Raw genomic sequence first — 21,136 nt, forward strand, 5'->3', positions numbered from 1 at the left:
TAGCAAATATTTTATATTTCAACCAAGTACATACGTATATATACACACACAAACGGCTGAATTAAAATTTTTATGAAATATTACTCTTACTATATGAAATGTACTCTGATATATTTATTTTTTAAAATAACTCATAATCTGGTAAATTGATTTCAAGAGCTCTAATTGGTGACCTGTTATTGAAAAAACTCTTCTCACTGGTGTCACTGCTTTCACCTTCCCCCTCTATAGACAATCCTCTACCAACAGCTAGAATAATTTTTCAAAATATGTCATATTACCTTCCTGTTTATGATCCTCTGATTTCTTCCCATCTATTCAGAATAAAATACCAATCTCTAAGCATGAACTGTAAGATCATGAATCTAACTCCTGTCTATCTCTCTAACTTCATCTCCTACCATTGCCTAGCATTCACTCTGCCCCAGCCATGCTGGCCTCTTGCTGCTGCTCAGACATACTAAGTTCATTAAAACCTCAGGGCCTTTGCACTAGCTAATTCTTCCAGCTAGAACCCTTCCTAGATCATCTTTTACCTCACTCTCTCACTCCACTCAGCTCTCCATTAAATTTATCAATCACAGACAGGTCTTTCCTGGCCATTTTCCTAAAATTAGGTCTTCCTGCCCCATCATTCTTATTCTTATCCTCCTTTTATTTTTTTATATCACTTACCACTCTCTGGCATTATATTATATAGTTATGTGTTTATTTGTTCACTATCTGTGTCCCTTAATAGATATTAGTTTCATGGATGTAGAGATTTTGATCTTATTTAATTTTCTAGCACCAAAAAGAAAAGAAAGAATCTGGCAAAGAGCTCATATTTGGGTGTTGCACAAATAACATGCTTTTCTGAGACCTTCAAGAGCGATTTTTTTCTTTCAATACTTCTCCTTGACTCACTCAATTCTTTCCATTCCTCAGCACTGGAGACTATTTATCTTGCAACAGAATGAAAGCCTTCTCCTTCTCAGCAAACAGCCCCTGAAAGTTACCTTTAATAAATATTGTCTACCTTACCTAAATTCTTATACTCATCTCTACAAAATAATACACACACACACACACACACACACACACACATTTTTAAGTAAGCTCCACACCCAGTGTGGAGCCCAACACAGGGCTTGAACTCTGAGATCAAGAACTTAGCTGAGACAAGAGTCAGACACTGAACTGACTGAGCCACCCAGGTGCCCAACTCCACTTATATTCTTATTCATTGTTAAAACTTATAGTTAAATCATTTTGTGTGTAGCCAATAAATGACTTTGTCTGTTTTAAATTATATCTAGAAGGCACAGGTTTTAACTATCCTTACAGTGATGAGTAGTATTTTGCCTGGTGCCAGGTTCTCAGAATATTTTTAATGAATATTTTATTTGATTTTAACAAGCAGATGGTGGGGGATTAATAGTTGAAAGAACACAAGTTTTGAAGTTACACACATCTAAGCCTGCTCCCAGCTGTCACTTAATCCCTCTTGAGTAACCTTGAGTGAGTCACTGAACCTCTCTAGAGATAAAAGTGTGTCAAATTCTTAGCACTACCTCCAACACAGTAAGCTCTCAACAAATTGCACCTACTGTTACTTAACTTGGTTGCTTGTGTGTCTTGTAGAATAATACAGAAGATTCACTTATTCAGAAATGACTCTAGTGCAGGCTCCTCTCCAAATAGTTCTTTGTGGCTAACTAGATTTCAATGCTCCCTTTTGTGGAGATGGTATCCCTGTAAGGAAGCTGCATATCCACTTAACCCACACCTTTACCCCTATGGGGAAGTCTGGGCTCCCTACTTCCTAGGGAAAGCAGAAGATCATTTTCTTGACTGTTTCTTCTGTTATTAACCTCTCTCTGGTATCTGGGTTTCTTATTTAGGGGGAATAAAATAGTTTCTTTTGGCTATTTTCTTTAAGCAATTTCAGTTACTAACTATATATATATATATATATAAATATATATATATATTTATATATATATATATATATATATATTTACTTTACTCAGATTCAATATGAATTTGAATCCATGTTCATTCACTCATCAAAAAAAGCATTTCTTAAGGGAATGCTTACTATGGTACTAGCAGCTATATAAATAGTGGTCAATAAAAGACAAAATAGCTCTCCTTGTTTATTATGTGGTTTACAGAGTATACAAATTTCAAGAATCTCTCCATAATTATAAGAATTAAGGTTAAAGGAACAGTAAGATAGTAAATTATTTTACATTTAGAGTCCTCCAATTCCCTGACTTCTTTACTTGAAATTTAATTGACTAGTGCCTAATACAATACACTGTATACTGAGACAGAAAATGAAGCCCAATGGGATAGGAGTCAATAGACTCAGCAAATTCTTCTGTTAATAGATCACTTCATAGATTTTCCATTAATAACTCTCAGGTCTTGATCAATTCACTTTATAGCCTTAATGCCTCATTCCTCTGTAAAATTATGAGGTTTTACTAAATGATCTCTAAAGACATTTCTGATTAAAAGAATTCTATATTCTGTAATTCCAACTTTCTTCTTTAGGGAAAATAACTCATTTTATGGGTTTCCAAAATTGCTAAAGTTCACGATTTGGAATTTTTTAAAGATTTAATTTATTTATTAATGAGAGACCCAGAGAGAGAGAGGCAGAGACACAGGCAGAGGGAGAAGCAGGCTCCATGCAGGGAGCCCGACTTGGGACTTGATCCCAGGGCTCCAGGATCACGCCCTGGGCTGAAGGCTGCACTAAACTGCTGAGCCACCAAGGCTGCCCTTGAGCCTTTCAGGCTGCCCACGATTTGGAATTTCGAATACATAGGTCTATTTCATACCTTTTGAGAATTCAAAATTATCAGACAAAATGCCTTCTTTGAAAAAGTGTCATTTGAAATCAATGTTTACAACATGAAAAAAGTAAACTGAATGCCAAAGTTCAATCTCAAATGTATTATGAATTTAAAGCATGGGTTTCTTACATATAAATGACCATCACCTGGAAAGGAATTCTTTTCTGAAATAAAAATATTCCAGTCTGAATCTCTTCAAAATCTCTATTAATTTGACAAATTCTTTGTCAAGAGACTCTTTGCGGTTTCCCAAGCTGTTCAGCATTAATATGCAAAGATTTAGTTTCTCTTCCATTATATATTTAAATTCCTACAAGAAAAGTCACAAGAAACCTCCACTATTCAAGTGTTAAATATAAAATAAATGCAATACAAAATACTGTGGTCATCCTTTCTCAATAGTATTCATGGTTATGAAACCCAAAAATTTTAATTGAATAGATACCAATTCTCAACTGCCCAAAGATTGATTATTCTTTGAACTGATTATCTCAATTTAACAAGCACTTATTGGGTACCTGTTATGTGCCTAAAACTGAGTTTTTTCTAATATAAGTGGTCCATGATCATTTATTTCATCAGTCGTCAGAATTGCTTTAGAATGGGATGAGACAAGGAAATGCAATAAATTCAGTATTTGTTGGTTAGCATATTAAAAAAAAAACTTTAAAAAAGAGTTTGTTAAAGGCGTTGAAATTAATATTCCAGAGTCTTCAGAGTTTATTCCTTGCTGTAACTTTACTTAGGAAGCTGATGGATGTTAGAAAGTTGTCTGGCAGTCAAGAAGTAGAGATAAGTAATAGATAAATTAATTTATTCTTATATGCTTCCTTTATAACAAAACTGGAAATAGCTGCTTAAAGTTCTCATGTTCTGCTAATTTCTGGGATAATAAAAATGTCAGAATTTCAGGAATAACATTTGCACAATCATTCCATTGAATTTAGAGAATTTTAATAGGTCAAGGAAAAATTCAGGCTTACAAGCAATTCTCAAAGGATGCAAATAATATACTTTTTCATTAAATCATTTTATCTATTGTCTCTTTAACATATATCATATGTCCTCACTCTCACTTTCTTCCTCACATTCACACACTTATCTTTACCCTCAGACATAGCTGCTCTCATCCTCAAGTTCACACTTATTCTCACCCTTACACGTACTTATCCTAACCCTCAGTCACACACTTACCTTCACCCTAACCCACACTTATACTCACCCTCATAGTCACACATACTTATCCTCACCCTCACATTCTTACTCTCACCCACATGCACACACTCACACACATCTCCAGACATACAGTCCATATATACCAACAGACCAAGATAGCAGAAGGCTACAATAAAATCTTAGAAGTGGTACTGCATATATAATGAGTATTACCTGGGTTAAGAAGGTAGAAGAAAAACCAGGAAAATCAAAAATATAAAACACTTACAGCAAGCTTGTTCTCCCACTTCTTTTTCACAGTAATTTCTGGATCAGTTACCCACTGCAGAGAGCTATCCATGAGAGTTTCAACTTTAGAAACTTCTTCATGCTGCAAAAGTTCCACATGTTCAACTAGGAATTCAGGTGAAAGGCATAGGCTCTTATATAAGAAGTAGTTTAGACCAAAGTTCTACTATATAATTAAGACACCGTACAAAATGCGACCCCCATGACTTTCCTTTATCCCAGGATGTTGCCATGTGTAAATGCTCTTATCAGGTGTTCTATATATGTTGAATATATACAAATAGAGCCATTTTTTCAAAACAAAATGTACTCATCTTTATTCTTCTCTCAAATAGTAGGAAACAAACATTTTCATGGATTTTTTCCCCACTTATTAAACTAAATGCTACCTACTATATGCTAAGCACTGTGAAAGGCACTAGAAATAGTGTCATGAATGTGTTCTGTTTTCTATGGTCATCTTGTTTCCAGTCAAAAATCAAAATGGAGTAAGAGGTACTAGCTATTAGCCAGAAGGAAACTGTTTAATAGATATGTCTTCAGTCCTCTGAAACTACAGGTTAGCCTGTGGGAAAAATAAGCCCAAACAATTCCTATCTAATGATCAACCTGATTGAGGTTGAACTGACTGAGCCAGAACTAGATCAACCTCAGGGAAGTTTTAGGAAAAACTTCTCTTTTCATAGTAGGATTAATTTAGGTCTCAACAAAACACAGATATGCCTGTATTCAGCAAATAGGCTGTAGATCAGTTATCTACAGATATTCCTAGTCAGTGAATCACCATAGTACACATGTTCTACGATTCCAGCTTTTTGAAGCATAGCTGTGAATTCCACTCCCTTTTGTTCAAGTTTTCTTAGTACTAGCAGCATTTCTTGGTCCATCATGATATCCAGAGATGACAAGCTAAATAAACTGCACTGCCACTCAGTTTCATTGTTATGAGACAATTATCAAATTTTCCACAACTCTGTCATTTTAATAAAGAACAGTGTTTTTATTTTATGAAAATGATGCTCATGGGTCAATATAACTGTCCCCATCAAAGAGTTCTAAGTAGTCTTACAAAATCTTCCTATGTTACCAAACAATGGTTTACATTTTCTCCCTAGGATGGCTTCAACTTAACATTTATTCATTCTTAAGGAAAAGCATTTATCCAATAGATAACATTTACATGTGGGTAATATAAACTGCTATGGCTCTAATTTTATGAAAAAGGGGAAGGTAAAGAAATTCACAGGAAAAAAAAACTGTTGGGAGGGTGTTCAATAAATCTTACTGAAAATAGATTGTTTTCTTTTGTCTTCCCCTTTCTTTCATAAAAGAAATTCTCAGATGATGTTTACCAAAGAATATTTCTTATAGTTCTCTCAAAGCATCCATGTCCTGTCATATTTTAGATATATGACAACACCATATTTAACTTTCTTTTTGTTGTCTACTGGAAAACATTTACAGATTTCTTATTTCTAGACTCCAATTAGAAGACAAAATTCCTAATCCAATATTGGATAAACCTCAGAGTTAGAACTTTGCTAGCTGCTTAACCCCTGTTTAGAAGTATAGAACTTTACAGGCTGGCATCTTGACATCATTATTATCTCAGAGGACTGCTGTGGCAGATTTGCCACCATTTCATTCAGTCTGGCAGATTGGCTTGGTTTCAAAAACACAGTAAGATGAGTATTTGAAACAGAATGTCAGGAAAGCACAGCCCTCAGCAGAATGTCCAAGGCTGCCTGAGACAGCTTTAGATGAAGGCAGCATATGTTGCCCCTGAATCTTTGGCAAGAGAGATTCAAACAGCATTTGCCCCAAAGACATTTTTCCTCTCCTTTCAAGGTCATATCACAGCTGTCAGGAGGAGGACATTCTAACATATCCATCGTCCACAGATATGGAGAGACCATCAAAGTGGTGAAAAGAAAGCTAATTTTGCTAATAAGCATTTCCTAACATAACAAGCACAAACTGGAAAGCACAAAGGAGTGAAAATAGAGTATTGAGAGGGATACCCAACATTTCATCCCCAGAAATGCTTTTATTTCCTCACATGCTGTAAAAAACTGGTTTTACCTAAAAAACTGAGAGTTAAATAATAATTCACTTGCATCTTAAAATTAACCAAAAACATGAAAATGCTAATTTCTGTTTAGAATGTAACAATCAATGCCATTTATATTGGGCTGCTACAATTACATTTTAGAGCAGAGCAATTTTGTGTTGTTTCTAAGCATCTTTATTTTTGGCAGATACATTTACTTTGGGGGTTTAGGAAAATACTGAAAAATAGTTCATGGATCTCTATTGTTACCTTTAGGACCCCAGGCTGGGGATCAACACAGGTACTTTCTCCTAAAAAGTATTGAGAATATAAAGATTTCTAAAGTCTGGATTCACTGAACACATGCTTTTTCAAATTTAGCCTTGAGCCTCACTATGGTTTTCAGCCAGAATTTGAAAAAGATCCTTTTTTTTTTTCTTCAGGTTAAGAGATTTTAGACTTGGATTCTAAAAACAATCAACAGATTCCTCAAAATGTCACAGGTACTCTTCAGCAAGTTTGGACCTTCACCTAATAGTAAGCTATTGCGTATGGTCTTATTTCAAGCTTTCCATTTGATAATTACCTACCTCTGCAGACTGAGCAAGAACGAGTTCACAATGTAAAGATTTTTCTTCTTCAGAGATGATACTATTACGCTCTCCACTAACATTCAACTGGATCCCATTTCTTGAAAAAACAAAAGCAATAGTCTAGTCTGGTTAGATGTGACTATGTTAAAAATCACCAAAGTGGGATTTATCACTAAACACAGTAAGCCCTTGTGTGCCAAAGACTGTATAAAGTATTCAGGAATAGAGAAATAAAAAGAGAGTCTCTGGACCCTCCAGGAGCTGCACCGACTAGTGACTCCAGGTGGTTGAAAACAACTAGGTCATGCTTGCTTGCTTGCTTGCTTGCTTATTTATTTATTTATTTATTTATTTATTTATTTATTTATTTATTTATTTGAGGACTGGAGTCAATAGTTAAAAATTAGAAACTTTCAATGAAAATCTAGATTTCTGGCTTTTTTTTTTTTTTTTGATTTCTGGCTTTTCTTTAAAAAAGCATGATACAGCTACACTGGGCCCATATATTCTTTTTTAAAAAAGATTTATTTGAGAGAAAGAAAAAGACAGAGAGAGAACGAGTAAGCATGCATAAGCAGGTGAAAGAGTAGAGGGAGAGGGAAAGAATCTCAAGTAGACTCCCTGATGAGCTTCAGCCCAAGATCATGATCTGAACTGAAATCAAGAGTCAGATGCCCAACCGACTAAGCCATCCAGGTGCCCCAGGCCCATATACTCCTGATTAGCTGGACTTCATCTGGGTAATGCATTTTTTTCATTTGTCATTCTCATAAGTATGTGCTCTTACCCCCAATGATTTTACTTACTTTTGTTATCTGTGTGACTCCTGGATTATCATGTTTTGCATATTAGAAAATAATTATAAGATGATGTGTGTTAAAAGGTAAGAATAGCATGTCATGCATGTACTCAAAGGGATTGCTCAATTTCAAGGTAAAAGAAAAGCAAGGGAGGGTCATAGAAAACTTGAGAAGGAGTTCTATTGGAGAAAAGCAGAGAAAACATCACTTATAAAAATATAGAAGAAAAGAATGTGGCATGTTCAAAGAATTGTATATAGCTCAGCAAATCAAGAATGTAGGGTAGAGAGGCACATAAGAAAATGCTGGTGAGAAGTTGCTTTACTCACATGATAAGTTCCTGTTGCAAGTGCTGTAATTCATGAGTCAGTTTGTTTTTATCCCCTCGTAAATTCTAGAATCACATACAACATTAGGCTATTTGTGTTACTTTAGTGGGGGATTTACATTTAAATAATTCTACTTCACGAACTGTGAGATTATTATGGTATACCTCTATAAAGTTTCCATATTCTATGATGGTTGACTTAAGTTCTTCTATACTTAAATCCTTCTGAAAAGTAGAAGAAAGAATAGCAAATAAATGTGTGAGTCTACCAAATCTTATTTAGTAGACTACCAATCAAAGCCACAGAACTGTAAATCCCCAAAGATGATAAAACCTTCTACCAATATTTTTTAAAAACTGAGCCAGTCTGTGTTTATGATTAAAAACACAAAAAGTATGGGACAGCAAGGCAGTTATACCTAATTGGTACCATTATATTCGTATTTGCCTAGTTCAATGGAATCAAAGTCTGACAGGTAATTCTCAAGTTCAAGTCAAAATTATATTATCATGACATACTTAAGGAAAAAAAAACTAGTCTACCTGCAAATGACTAATGAATTATTAAAGCATCCAATTTTATCCAGTTCAAATGATATGTTTTTTTTTAAAAATATTTTATTTATTTGAGAGATACTGAGAGAGAGAAAGAGCATAAGCGGAGTGAGGGGCAGAGGGAGAGGTCAACTCCCTGCCAAGCAGGGAGCCCGACATAGGACTCAATCCCAGGACCCTGCTGGCATCATGACCCAAGTCAAAGGCAGATGCTCAACCAACTGAGCTATCCAGGTGCCACTCAAATGATATCTATTAAAATCATAGTTTTATACTGTATTATCAGAGGGTATAGTCAGTGTCTAACCTGTAATTTTATCTCATGACTAGCATGGTGTTTGGCAAATGGGAAGTGCTCAATCAATACCTTATGAATTTGGGGCATAAATAAAAAGTGGTGGAAGGACCAGAGTTATGGAGGAGGTGAGCAGCTACCACTACCATAATGTCACTATGTGGAGAAAAAGAACACCCATGATGCATAAAGAAAGTTGGTATGATATTCAGTAATCTGGTCGATGTTCACAATTCATAAATGACTCCTTTGAAACTTTGTAACATTCAGAGAAAGGAAAAGAGAAACACTGCTTTTCATTTACTTTCATGTCTTAGGATATGGAAGTTTATTAACTTAACTCTATGTCCTTCCTATGTCTCTTAAAGCCACCATAAGGGCATTTCTGCAGCCAGAATCTTTTCTTATCACATAGGCAATGATCACAGGATATAAAGATAAAGAGAATGGTTATCTAACTACCTACCTACCAATCAAATCAATCCAAATAGATAGAAAATAACTGGGGTAAGTATTCTTCTTTTTCCCTAAAATAAATGACTGTACACTCATTTTTGTTATTATGACTTAAAACTACATCATCATGCCTAGCCAGTACTGGCAAATTGGCACACTAATATTTATTACATAAATGGATAAATACCACCAAAAGTTAGAGAGGATATGTTAAAACTTATCCCAGATAAAGAAGTCAGTATTCTTTACTCAGAAGAACATTTTTGTGAAGTATTATAAAGGAAAGTCTTGTGACAGAATAGTAGAATCAGGTATCTTAATAGAAGTGAAGTTATATAAATGGCCATATTCATTATGATTTAGGGAGAGCTAGCATTCCCATGGGACTTCATAGAAAGGAACAGTACCAACCTTCTGCAAACTTGCATCTTTATTAAGCAAGGTGTTCTCATATGTACGTAATTGCATCTGAAAAGAGACAAATTTAGGGATGGCCATTGGGACATTGCTTTGGTAAAAAATGCCACAAAATCATTGCAATAGGGGGACATGTTTCTCAAGCACCTTTAATGTGCAGGTGTTTCTTACTTTATAAACAACTTTCACATTAGCCTCACAACAACTTGAGAGGCCAGGTTTGTTGCCCTCACTTTACCATTGAGGAAATCAAAGCTCAGCACACTATTGGGAGACTTGCCCAATGTCACATACAGTAAGGATCAGAACTGAGCCCACAATATGAATCTTCGCCTCTAGCCAAGTGTTGTTCCCACTATTTTACCCTTCCTATAATAAGACGACCAATTGAGTCTTTGTTTTTTTGGTGAAAATCTAGATAGGACATGAACATAGAGTCCATGTGAACATATAAAAGGCTCTTCTTCTTGGACAACAAGTACTGTAGAAACCCACAGATTATCTGGCAATATAACCTTCACTTGCCAAAATTTGATTAGCTAGATTGCAAGGGGGAAAAAATAAAAGACTCTTCCTCTTCTAAGAACATAGTTTAAAGTGTTTAGATATCTTTTAGCAAAGTGAATATATCAGCTTATTCAAATCAAAAGCAAGTTTGTTGGCAAAGACTTCTAATATGATTGATAAATATGTAATAATTGAATTGAAAACTGAGAAAAATAATCAACATAGACAGAAGTAGAATTACCATATATATTTGATATCCCTTCATAGTTATAAAGATATTTTCACATAATCATTTGAGTTTCCACCAAGCTTTGGGATTAGGTAGAAAAAATTATATCCATTTAGTAGATGAGAAAATTGAAATAGAGGTTAATTGCTTGTTTAAGGTCATAAAACTTTTAAGTAGACAAGACATGATTTGAACCCATGTCTTCTCTTTCTACTACTAGTTTATAATAAGTGTGTTTTCCAAAAACAGTCATTCCTAGAATAAAATTAATTTGAACGTCTAAACTATGATTGATATATATGTAATAATATATGTATATGTATACATACATATGGAATTTAGGTATCTGTTAGGAAACTTGAAAATTCCACATACAAACATGAAATTTAAGTAATTACATACATATACTACATCAAAAAATATTGCTTAGAGAAACTATTAGAGATGACAATAAGTGTGACACAAATTCCTAAGTTTATTAATATTCTTTCTTCAGTTTCCTGGTAAGAATGTATGGAATATATAACAAAAATATGCACTAGATATAGACTTTTTAGATATAATATAATTTAAAAAATCATTTGTGGGCTCTCATCCCTTAATTCAATCAAGGATAGATTTTTCCCAGCTCTCATTTTTTGCATTAGAAAGTATAACAGCTGAAATCTTTACTGATTAAAGGATTTACAAAACTAGCTACTCTTAAATTAGAAATTGCTGCTGTAATAAAAAAAAATATAAATAGTAACAAGTGTTGGCAAGAATGTGGAGAAATCTGAGCCCTCCTGCATAGCTGGTGGAAATGTAAAATGGTACTGGAAGAGAGTCTGGGAGTTCCTAAAAAGGTCAAACTTAGGGGCACCTGTGTGCCTCAGTCAGTTAAGCAACTAACTCTTGATTTCAGCTCAGATCATGATCTCAGGTTCATAGGATTGAGCCCTGTTATCAGGCTCCATGTTGAGTGTAGAGCCTGCTTAAGATTCTCTCTCTCTCCCTTTTTCTCTGCCCACCCCACTCACATGTGCACACTCTCACTCTCTAAAAAAATTAAAAAGTCAAACACAGAAACACAGAGTTATCATATGACTCAGTAGATCCACTCCTAAATGCATACTTATGAGAAAATAAAGATTGACACAAAAATATATAATCAAATGTTCATAGAAGCATTATTCATGACAGTCAAAAAGTAGAAACAGTCCTTTTTTTTTTTTTTTTTTTTTTTTTTTAGTAGAAACAGTCCTAATACTCATCAACCAATGAATGGATAGACAAATTCTGGTGTATCCATAAAATGGAAAAATTTTCAATAATAAAAGGAAATAAGGTATTAATATGAGCTCTAACATAAATGAATCTTGGAAAACATTATGCTCAATGAAAGGAATCAATCACAAAAGACCCCACAGTGTATATGATTCCATTTATATGAAATGTTCAGAATAGGTAAATGTCTATTATAGAGACAAAAAGTCTCTATAGTGGTTGTCTAGGGTTGCTGGGGAGTGGGGAATGACTGCTAAAGTTATTTCTTTTGGGATGACGGAAATGTTTTAAAGTTGTTTTTGGTGATAGTTACCCAATTCTGTGAATATACACTAAAACCACTGACTTACATACTTTAAGTGGATGAATTTAATGGCATGTGTGTTATATATCAGTAAAGCCATTACATTTTGAAAAATAGAAATTGTGTTTCATACACTGTCATTCAGACATTTTGAAGAACACAAATTTAAAAATGTATAATCAAACATTATTTTGTCAATAAGTCATATACACTTTCATAAAGTAATATTAGTTTGACAAAAGAAAATATTTTACCAGTATTTGGGAAGTGCTTACTTGGTACTCTATCTCAGTTTTAGACAATTCCTCAATCTTCTTTTCCAATTTATATATATCCATAATGTTCTTAGTATTCTGATGTAAAAGAAGATAATATTCTTAGATTTAGACAAAAAAGAATAAAAGAACATCACAAAGCTTTTTTTAGGAAGTGGTATTTTCATCATTAACATCACAATCTATTTTAAACTAAGGGACAAAACTGTAGACTTTATCCAAAAATAACATGGTCCTTGTAACAAAACCATCCAGGAATACTCTTGAGAGATCCTTCTTATCTTACATGGTCACTCGACCATTCACTGCCCAGTCACATCTTCAGACTTGTCATTCCCAGCAAGTATGACCCCACCATGATTTTAATTACAAATATTTCACTCTTGAACCACCACTTTCTCTTTCCAGATTACTTTTTTGAGAGCCACCTAAACTTCAGTCCCTACTGAAGCCTGCAATCCGTTGTTTCTACCCCATTCTCATTATCCTTCCATCTCCTTATGAACTCAGTCCCCTCTTTATTCACCTTAAATTCATCCATGGTCAATCATTACAATAACCTGTCTTCCACCTCCCCTCAATTCCCTTGCCTCTCCCCTACCTACTTCTTAGTATTTGCTTAATTTCAGCTTGCTACCCACTCCATGACAGCACCCTTCCAGATTAAATATTGTTAAAGAAAAATACAAATGAACCACCAGGTCACACATTCAATCCATAATTTTTAACTTCAGTGTTTACTGGTGATCATATCATACAATTCTAGTCCATTCACTTGGCCACTGGCTTAAATCAGGGAAATTACACCAACTTCCCCACCCCCACCCCCACAACTGGTGTTGACCACCTGCTTTGTAAACAAAGCTTTTTCAAAACACAATGGCCTATTTTTTTCATATTGTCTATGGCTGTTTTCATATGACAATGGCAGAAGTAAGTGGTTACAGAAAAGGCCTTTTAGCCAGGGAAGCCTAAAAAATATTTACTATCAGATCCTTTACAAAATGTTTACTAATTCCTGACCTATTTCATCCCTTCTCTCTCCTTGAGCTTCCCATACTTCCTCCAACTTTCTCAGCATCAGCCAATGACTTTGCTTTTATCTCACTGAGACATTAGCAACAATCAGAAGAGAACATCCATATCACCAGAACATATAATAAATACCCTTGGGTAGGTTATAGAGCATTTGCTGATCTAACACTTCTCTCCACCTCCGCTCACCTCTGCATCAGACAGCCTCCGTAAATTCATGCCTGCATGTTACAAAGCCTTGTAATTGGTCTCCCACTTTTTTCCTTGTTCCACTACCATTTTTAAACCCAGAAGCCAGAGTTATCTTGTTAAAATAGAAATTAGATCACATTTCTGTTCTGCTCAAAACTGTCCAATGGCTCCCATCTCAATCAGCAGAAGCAGCCAGAGTCCATACAAGGCCTCTATGAGACACTGTGGGTCTGGCTCCCTGCAGCCCTCGTCTGTAATTCTTGTGCTTGTTATCTCTGCACTGACCACACTGGTCTTGGTGTCCTTCAAAAAGAGCATGCAGGCTGAGCCTGAGGACTTAGAGCTTATGGCTTCTTCTGCCTGGAATGTTCCTTCACTGATAAACATCCTTTCATTTTTATCAAATGATTAACTTCATAAGGCTACTTTTCCTAACCACTCTACTTTAAATTGCACTGTCCCACAATTCTGTTTTCTGCTTTTCCTTCCTCCATAGCACTAATCACCACCTAATATGCTAGTTCCACTTGGGCTTTTGTGCATAAGCTCGTATCCTCAACACCTAGAATAGTGCCTAGCTCACAAAGGTCTCCCAATGAGTATGTTTGAATGAATGAATGAAGTGAGTGAAAGTAACTACCAAGCTATTGTGCTGTTACTTTTCACAGTGCATCAGATTTTTACCACCTAAAGGAATCTCAGCTAGTCATGACATTGATATGCTTTTTCTAATGCAAATCAATAATTGCAATGCTCTCGTGATGAAGGGTTCCACATCTTCGTCCTAATACCTCAGGACGTCCTAATACCTAATACCTCTAAATTCAGTTCTGTACAATTCTTTGATGCTAGCCAATCCTCTTAAATATGAGGAGAAAAATGTCTTACACTGAGAGCTTAACCATAAAGTACTAGTTTCATGAAAACCTGGCCTTGTTGCTATACCACGTCTAAATCTAAGGTAGGGTTTCTTGACAGTCTTTTAATTGTTCCTTTCCAACCCACTATAAAATTTCTTTAATGTCCAGTTGGCCCATATTTGAGATAATGCTCCATCAGACTGTTCATTACAGCTTAATGAATACCCCTGATAAACCCAAATAAAAACCCGTACATAAATTTGACATTTTAAAGATAATTATAGAGAATTTTCTTCCAAAATCATAACTTATGAGTAGCTCTGTTACCTGTTGCTTCAGTGCTTTAACTCTGTTGATTAAAAAATTTAAGGCATAGGATAATTTTTTTTAGAGATTTAACTATTATTTCCTAACATATATGAAGTACATTACAATTCATCAAATAGCTTCACATGTATTATCTTAATCCCCAAAGTAGCTGTAGGGAATAGATATTATTAATTCCAGAAAGCTAAATGTTTTTTCTAAAGTCAGACTTTCAGACAGTGACTGGGTCTTAGATTCAAGACTTTTTCCACCTATTTCAGTGGAATAATGGAAAATTATTAGATAATGTCTACTTTTTCCTTCTTGATTTGTATACTTTTTTATATAAGTTAATTTCATTTCATTTTAAATCTGAATTTCTTAAACCCCATTCCTTCCATGGATAATTACAAGGTAATAACGTATTTCTGTTCAGACATGAAAGCCCTATCCACTCTTCCTCATTTGACAAAGCAATATGGTCTTTGATTCATAGGATCCTGAATATTCAGAATATTCACATGATTTCTATTTAATCCAGGGTCCGAACGCATGCCTATATGATTTCCATATGTTTTTCTGTACCTGTTTTTAGTAATTTCAACATACCTCTTCTTGGAGAATCCGAATCTTAAGAATCAGAGCCCGGTTTTCTGTCTCCTGATTCATTGAGAGAAAGGAATCAAAAAGCACTTAGAAATTTATTAAAATACTTCATATTTATCTCTAAGACTGACATTCTTTCTCTTTCTCAGCTTTAAACATGGTATTGAGAGATCACAAATGAGCCTAGTCTGAAAATAATCTCAGTATGAAGCTAAACCTTTGACTTCTAGTTTCTTGGGATTTGTAAGAAATCACTCTTCTCCTTGGCTCAATCTGACAGGGAGGGAAAGAGGGAAAAACAAAAAAAGGAATAGCCTGGCTTCTTTCTCACCCTCCACTTATGATAGGTAGTATGAATTCATCTATTTAAATGGCACCTTGAAATCACAAAAAGTTCTAGCTTTCTACTTGAAGCTATGGATATTCTCAAATTCAATATTACCAGAACATATGAATGTCAAAAACCATTTTATAATTAAGAGCATCAAATTCAGAACCACAAGAAGAAAAAATATTCTAGGACAAGATATATGCCAAATGTTAGCAGTAAATCTCATGGATAGGGTAAGTTAAGGATTTTTTTTTAAGATTTTATTTATGTATTCATGAGAGACATAGGGAGAGAGAGAGAGAGAAATAGAGGCAGAGACACAGGCAGAGGGAGGACCAGGCTCCATGCAGGGAGCCTGACACGGGACTCGATCCCAGGTCTCCAGGATCAGGCTTTAGGCCGAAGGCAGCGCTGAACCACTGAGCCACCTGGGCTGCCTGTAAGTTAAGGATTTTGTGGGATTTTATTTTTTCTTTGTTAATATGTACTTCCTCATTTTTTTGAGGGTGGGGTACGATGAGGGGTGGTGCAGAGGAGCAGAGGGAAAGGCAGGGACAGTATCCCAAGCAGGCTTCATGGTCAGTGCAGAGCCCACAACCCTGAGATCATGACCTGAGCTGAAATCAAGAGTTGGAGCCACAGCTGGCCAAGCCACCCAGGCACCCCTGCATTTCCTCATTTTACAGAGCAGACAGGTATTATTACTCCTATAACATAAAAATAAAAGGGGAAGCAGCTCAGGTTAAGATGTCATTTGTGCAAGAATGAAAGGACACACACACCACGTAATTGGAATCTGAAGAGCTGAGTTCAGTTGTAGCTCTACATTTATTAGATAATTGACTTTGAATAATCAAAACATCTCTGGTCTTTACCTATAACTATTAACTTTTTAAATTGAAGTACATTAACTTCTATTTTTACCTCATAGAAGTTCTATGACCAATGAGATAAAGTAGTAAAAATTCCTTTGAAATTGTAAAACACTATAAAATGCAAAAAGTTAGGGTTGTATATCTAGGACTCTGCACTTTTAACAATAGCAGCTAACAATATTGAGCCCTGAGAGGAAAAAAGACATTATTTGCTTTACATGTATTAACTTATTTAACCCTTCCAGCCCTCGGGTAAGTAGTACAGTTATCTTCATTTTATATGTGAGGACACTAAAGATGAAGAGGTTATGTGGTTTGCCTAAAGTTACGCAGGCATTGGAGTCAAGACTTGGATGCCAGCAGTCTGACTCCCAAGAGTGGCTACTTGATCATTTCTCAATATTTCCTCTACATACAAGTTCCTCTGTGGTACCAAATTGAGCCTTTCCTGTACCACATTCATAGAGACTTGTAGAGTCACCTGACAGTCAATGAGTCTAATCACCACATTTTGCTACTGAGGCAGGAGCTAAACTAATCTGTGTTGGTTGTAGGAATGACATAGATCTGGAACCCAAGTCTCCTGATGGCTTATAGATCTAAAAATGAATTAGTCTGAATGACTTTAATCTGACTTCACCATTGTTAGCAATGCTAAAATACTGCTGGAATTTATCAGGATTTTGAAGATTATTACCAAAGCTCTAAATAATAGTTTAACATTCTTAATTTAAAAAGACTACTTTTTTGGCAGTTGAGGTAAAGCTTAATCTAAATGTTTTGCTCTTAAAATTTCAAGCCTGTGTTTATTTAGTGTAAGGACTTAATTATGGGGTTTCTTAGTAACCTGTAAGTACTATGATAATGAATTTTTCTTTAACCTGAGGAAAAGGTGAAAATTTGAGAACTTTTTTTAGGAAATTAAAGTGGTTTTTAGCATCAGGTATTCATGAATTCACCTATCAACTTCAGGAGGCATTACAGAGATCTTCTAGATCTTTACAAACCATTGTGAATATGACTAATTTGTAAAGAATTGATTGAAAAGAAAAAGTTTATCCTATTTGTGTTTACTTTCCTAAGGTATTACAAATTCATTCATCAGCCTACTGACTTCTGATTTCTGCTTCCAAACCAGCCCTCTTGGATTTCAGTTATGTAAACTATATGCCAATTTCCAAGTACTTGGATGACTTACTAATTGTTTGTTCTGGGCTACAGTAATGGTCTTCTGCTCTTCAGAAGCATTCATACTAACTTTCAGTTCCTCCAGTTCTTCTTTTAACAGATTTGTTCTCTTAATAGCCTGGTGGGCACTGTGGGGGTGGGGGGAAAAGGCAATGAGCAAAACCTCAAATATAACTGTCAAAGACACAAAGTAAAGTCAAGGACTATTTTTGGACCCAAGCTTAAAACCACTAAAAGCTTAAACCAGATGCCAACAAGAGTATAAATATACCCGTGATCTTTCACAGTCCTTAGAAAAGGAAGAGATTTAGGGGGGTATGGTGGGGAAAGAGAGATGGAAAGAAACAAACATATTCTTGAAGATAAAGATTTGGAGTCTCCCTTCAAAATTAATCATTGGCTGAATCACATGATTCTTCCTTCCACTAAGATATAGTATTTAGTTAATGCAATTCTACAAATATTTATTGAATAATACCATGTTCCAAGTGCTGTACCCTATAAGGAGGCCTATGATGGTGAGCAAGAGATACAGTCCTTCTTGTCATTGTAGACATTACATACTAGTGAAGGAGAGGACAACTAAACAAACAATTACAAATGGTGTCTATTTATTTTACTTTAGAAATTTATTATTTAGCATTGTTTACAATACCAAAGCATTGGAGACAACCTAAATATCCAACGAAATCTATTAAATGAATTATGATAATCTATATCATGGAATTGCTTATTTGTATTCCCACTGGATTATGAACTATTTTCTGAGCAGAGTCTCAAAGAAGATACAATTTTTTTCCTTACTAAGGAATTACATTGATCATTCAACAAATGTTCATGGAACTCCAAATTTATGCCAGGCCCTGAAGAAGACAAAAGTGAATCCAATCATGAGAACTCTATACTCCCGGATCTTATAGAAGAGTAAATAGACAATTATAGTTTTAATACGGTCATAATTATAATACAATCATAATTATAATACAAGATTGGAGTGAACCCAAGTTCTGTAGACACTGTATAAAAGGCAGACAGGTCAGATAATGGAGGGGTAGGGAGGGTGGGTTGGAGGTGGAGAACAACCTGAAGCCCATTGAGGGGCTACAAGCAGATATTGTTGGAGCCTAGAGTGGAAAATAGGAGTAGAGATAAGCAACAGAAACCCCATTAGGAAGGACTCTGCAAATTGAATGTCATCCTGATGTGATAGGGATCCATCGGAGTGTTTAAAGCAGGGGCATGATCTGGTCAGACTGGCATTTAGGGAAAGCATTCCTGCCCATTTTGGAAAGGCAGGGAGACTAATCAGGAGGTTGCTGTAGTAATCCAGGTGAAAGATGATACTTAGTTGAAGTAGTAGATATAGAAATAGAAAGTAAATCTTCTTGAGGGATAATAAAGGAGGTAAAATTAACAGGGCTTGCTATCTGATTTAGAAGTGAAGGCAGAGGAAGACAAAGAAGATACGGATTTCTGGCTGGCAAACCACTGAAAGGATGAGGGAGGGAGCTATTCTATGGCAGACATTCTACTGAGCACTAGGGTAATCAGGATGAGTAACATATGGTTCCACTCATCCACACAGTCATAGACACATTTTAAAACTGACTTATCAATGAATCTCTCATAATATAGTTGGCCCTTGAACAACATGGGTGTTATGTGCACCAACCTTCCTAAAATATCTATGTATAATTTTTGACTCCCCCAAAACTTAACTACTAATAGCCTATTGTTGACCAGAAGCCTTACCAATAAGATAAATAACACATATTTTCTATGTTACATGTATTATACACTGTATTCTTGCAATCAAGTAAGCTAGAGAAAATGTTATTAAGAAAATCATAAGGAGGGACACCTGGGTGACTCAGCAGTTGAGCGTTTACCTTTGCCTAGGATGTGATTCCAGAGTCCCACGTCAGGCTCCCCACAAGGAGCCTGCATCTCCCTCTGCCTATGTCTCTGCCTCTCTGTGTCTCTCATGAATAAATAAAATATTTTTAAAAAATCATAAGGAAGAAAAATACATTTACAGTACTATACTGTATTTATTGAAGGAAATCCATGTATCAATGGACCCATGAAGATCAAATCAGCGTTATTCAAGAGTTAACTGTACTTAGCATGGGAATTTGCATAGAGTAGGAGTTCAACTGAATCACAGAATGCTTTGGATACCCTCCAGTTCCATCCATGCGAAGCAAATGGTGGGTATTCGTCATTTCTAGTGCCTGAGTAATATTCCATTGTGTGTATATACCACATCTCCTTTATCCATTCATCTTTTGGTGGACACTAAGGCTCCTTCCACAGTTTGACTATTGTGGACATTGCTGCTAGAAACATTGGAGTGCAGGTGTCTTGGTATTATGCTGAGTGAAGTAAGTCAATCGGAGAAGAACATTCATTATATGGTTTCACTTATATGGGGAATATAAAAAATAGTGAAAGGGATTATAGAGAGAAGGAGATAAAATGAGTGGGAAAAATCAGAGGGTGACAAAACATGAGAGACTCTTAACTCTGGGAAATGAACAAGGGGTAGTGGAAGGGGAAGTGGGCAGGGGTGTGGGGTGACTAGGTGACAGGCACCAAGCACTTGATGGGATGAGCACTGGGTGTTATACTATATGTTGGCAAATCGAACTCCAATAAAAAAATATTGAAAAAAAAAAGAAAAAGAAAGAAAGAAAGAAAGAATTTAGATACACAAAAAAGAAGGCTTTGGATAGATCCACACTTCATCAGTAGGCTTGTTGGTCTTCAATCAACAACACTACCTTGATTGACATAAAGAACATCATTGCTGGAAAAGAACTGACAAACATTGGTGGCAAAAGTCTAAAATAGTGCAGCTACTTTGGAAACAGTTTAATAGTTCTTCAAAATTTTAACTATAAGTCACTGAAGGGCAATTTCACTTCTAGGTATATATCGAGGAGAACTAAAAGCCTATGTTCACACAAAAACTTGTATAGAAATGTTCATAGCAGTGGTATTTGTAATAGCCAAAAAGTGAAAATAACCCAAAACAATGGATACCATTGATTACCATTGTAATTCATTCTCTGAACAATGGATAAATAAAATGTATATGCCCATACAATGGAATATGATTTCGCCACAAAAAGGGACGAAGCAGTGATATATGCTACACCAAACTCTGACAACATGCTAAGTGAAAGAAACCAGGCACAAAGGTCACATATTGTATGATTCCATTTATGTGAAATGTCCAGAACAGGTAAATCCAGAGAGACAGAAAGTAGACTAATGGTTGCCAGAGCTGAGGGGAAGGGAAATGGGGAGTACCTGCTAACAAGTATGGGTTTCCTTTTTGGAGTAATGAATTAGA

General features: G+C 35.5%; 1 protein-coding gene across 1 annotated transcript in view; it reads right to left on the minus strand.

The window, feature by feature from the left end:
* The window catches only part of IRAG2 (inositol 1,4,5-triphosphate receptor associated 2), a 120,350-nt gene that overhangs the window by 64,769 nt on the left and 34,445 nt on the right, over positions 1–21,136 (minus strand). The window contains 10 exon segments of the mRNA XM_077870694.1: positions 2,993–3,156; positions 4,291–4,392; positions 5,114–5,281; positions 6,951–7,050; positions 8,083–8,147; positions 8,247–8,306; positions 9,799–9,855; positions 12,386–12,463; positions 15,388–15,438; positions 17,789–17,906. Of these exon segments, the coding sequence (XP_077726820.1) occupies positions 2,993–3,156; positions 4,291–4,392; positions 5,114–5,281; positions 6,951–7,050; positions 8,083–8,147; positions 8,247–8,306; positions 9,799–9,855; positions 12,386–12,463; positions 15,388–15,438; positions 17,789–17,906 (963 nt within the window).

This window comes from Canis aureus, chromosome 25 (genome assembly GCF_053574225.1).
Source record: "Canis aureus isolate CA01 chromosome 25, VMU_Caureus_v.1.0, whole genome shotgun sequence".
Taxonomy (NCBI): Eukaryota; Metazoa; Chordata; class Mammalia; order Carnivora; family Canidae; genus Canis; species Canis aureus.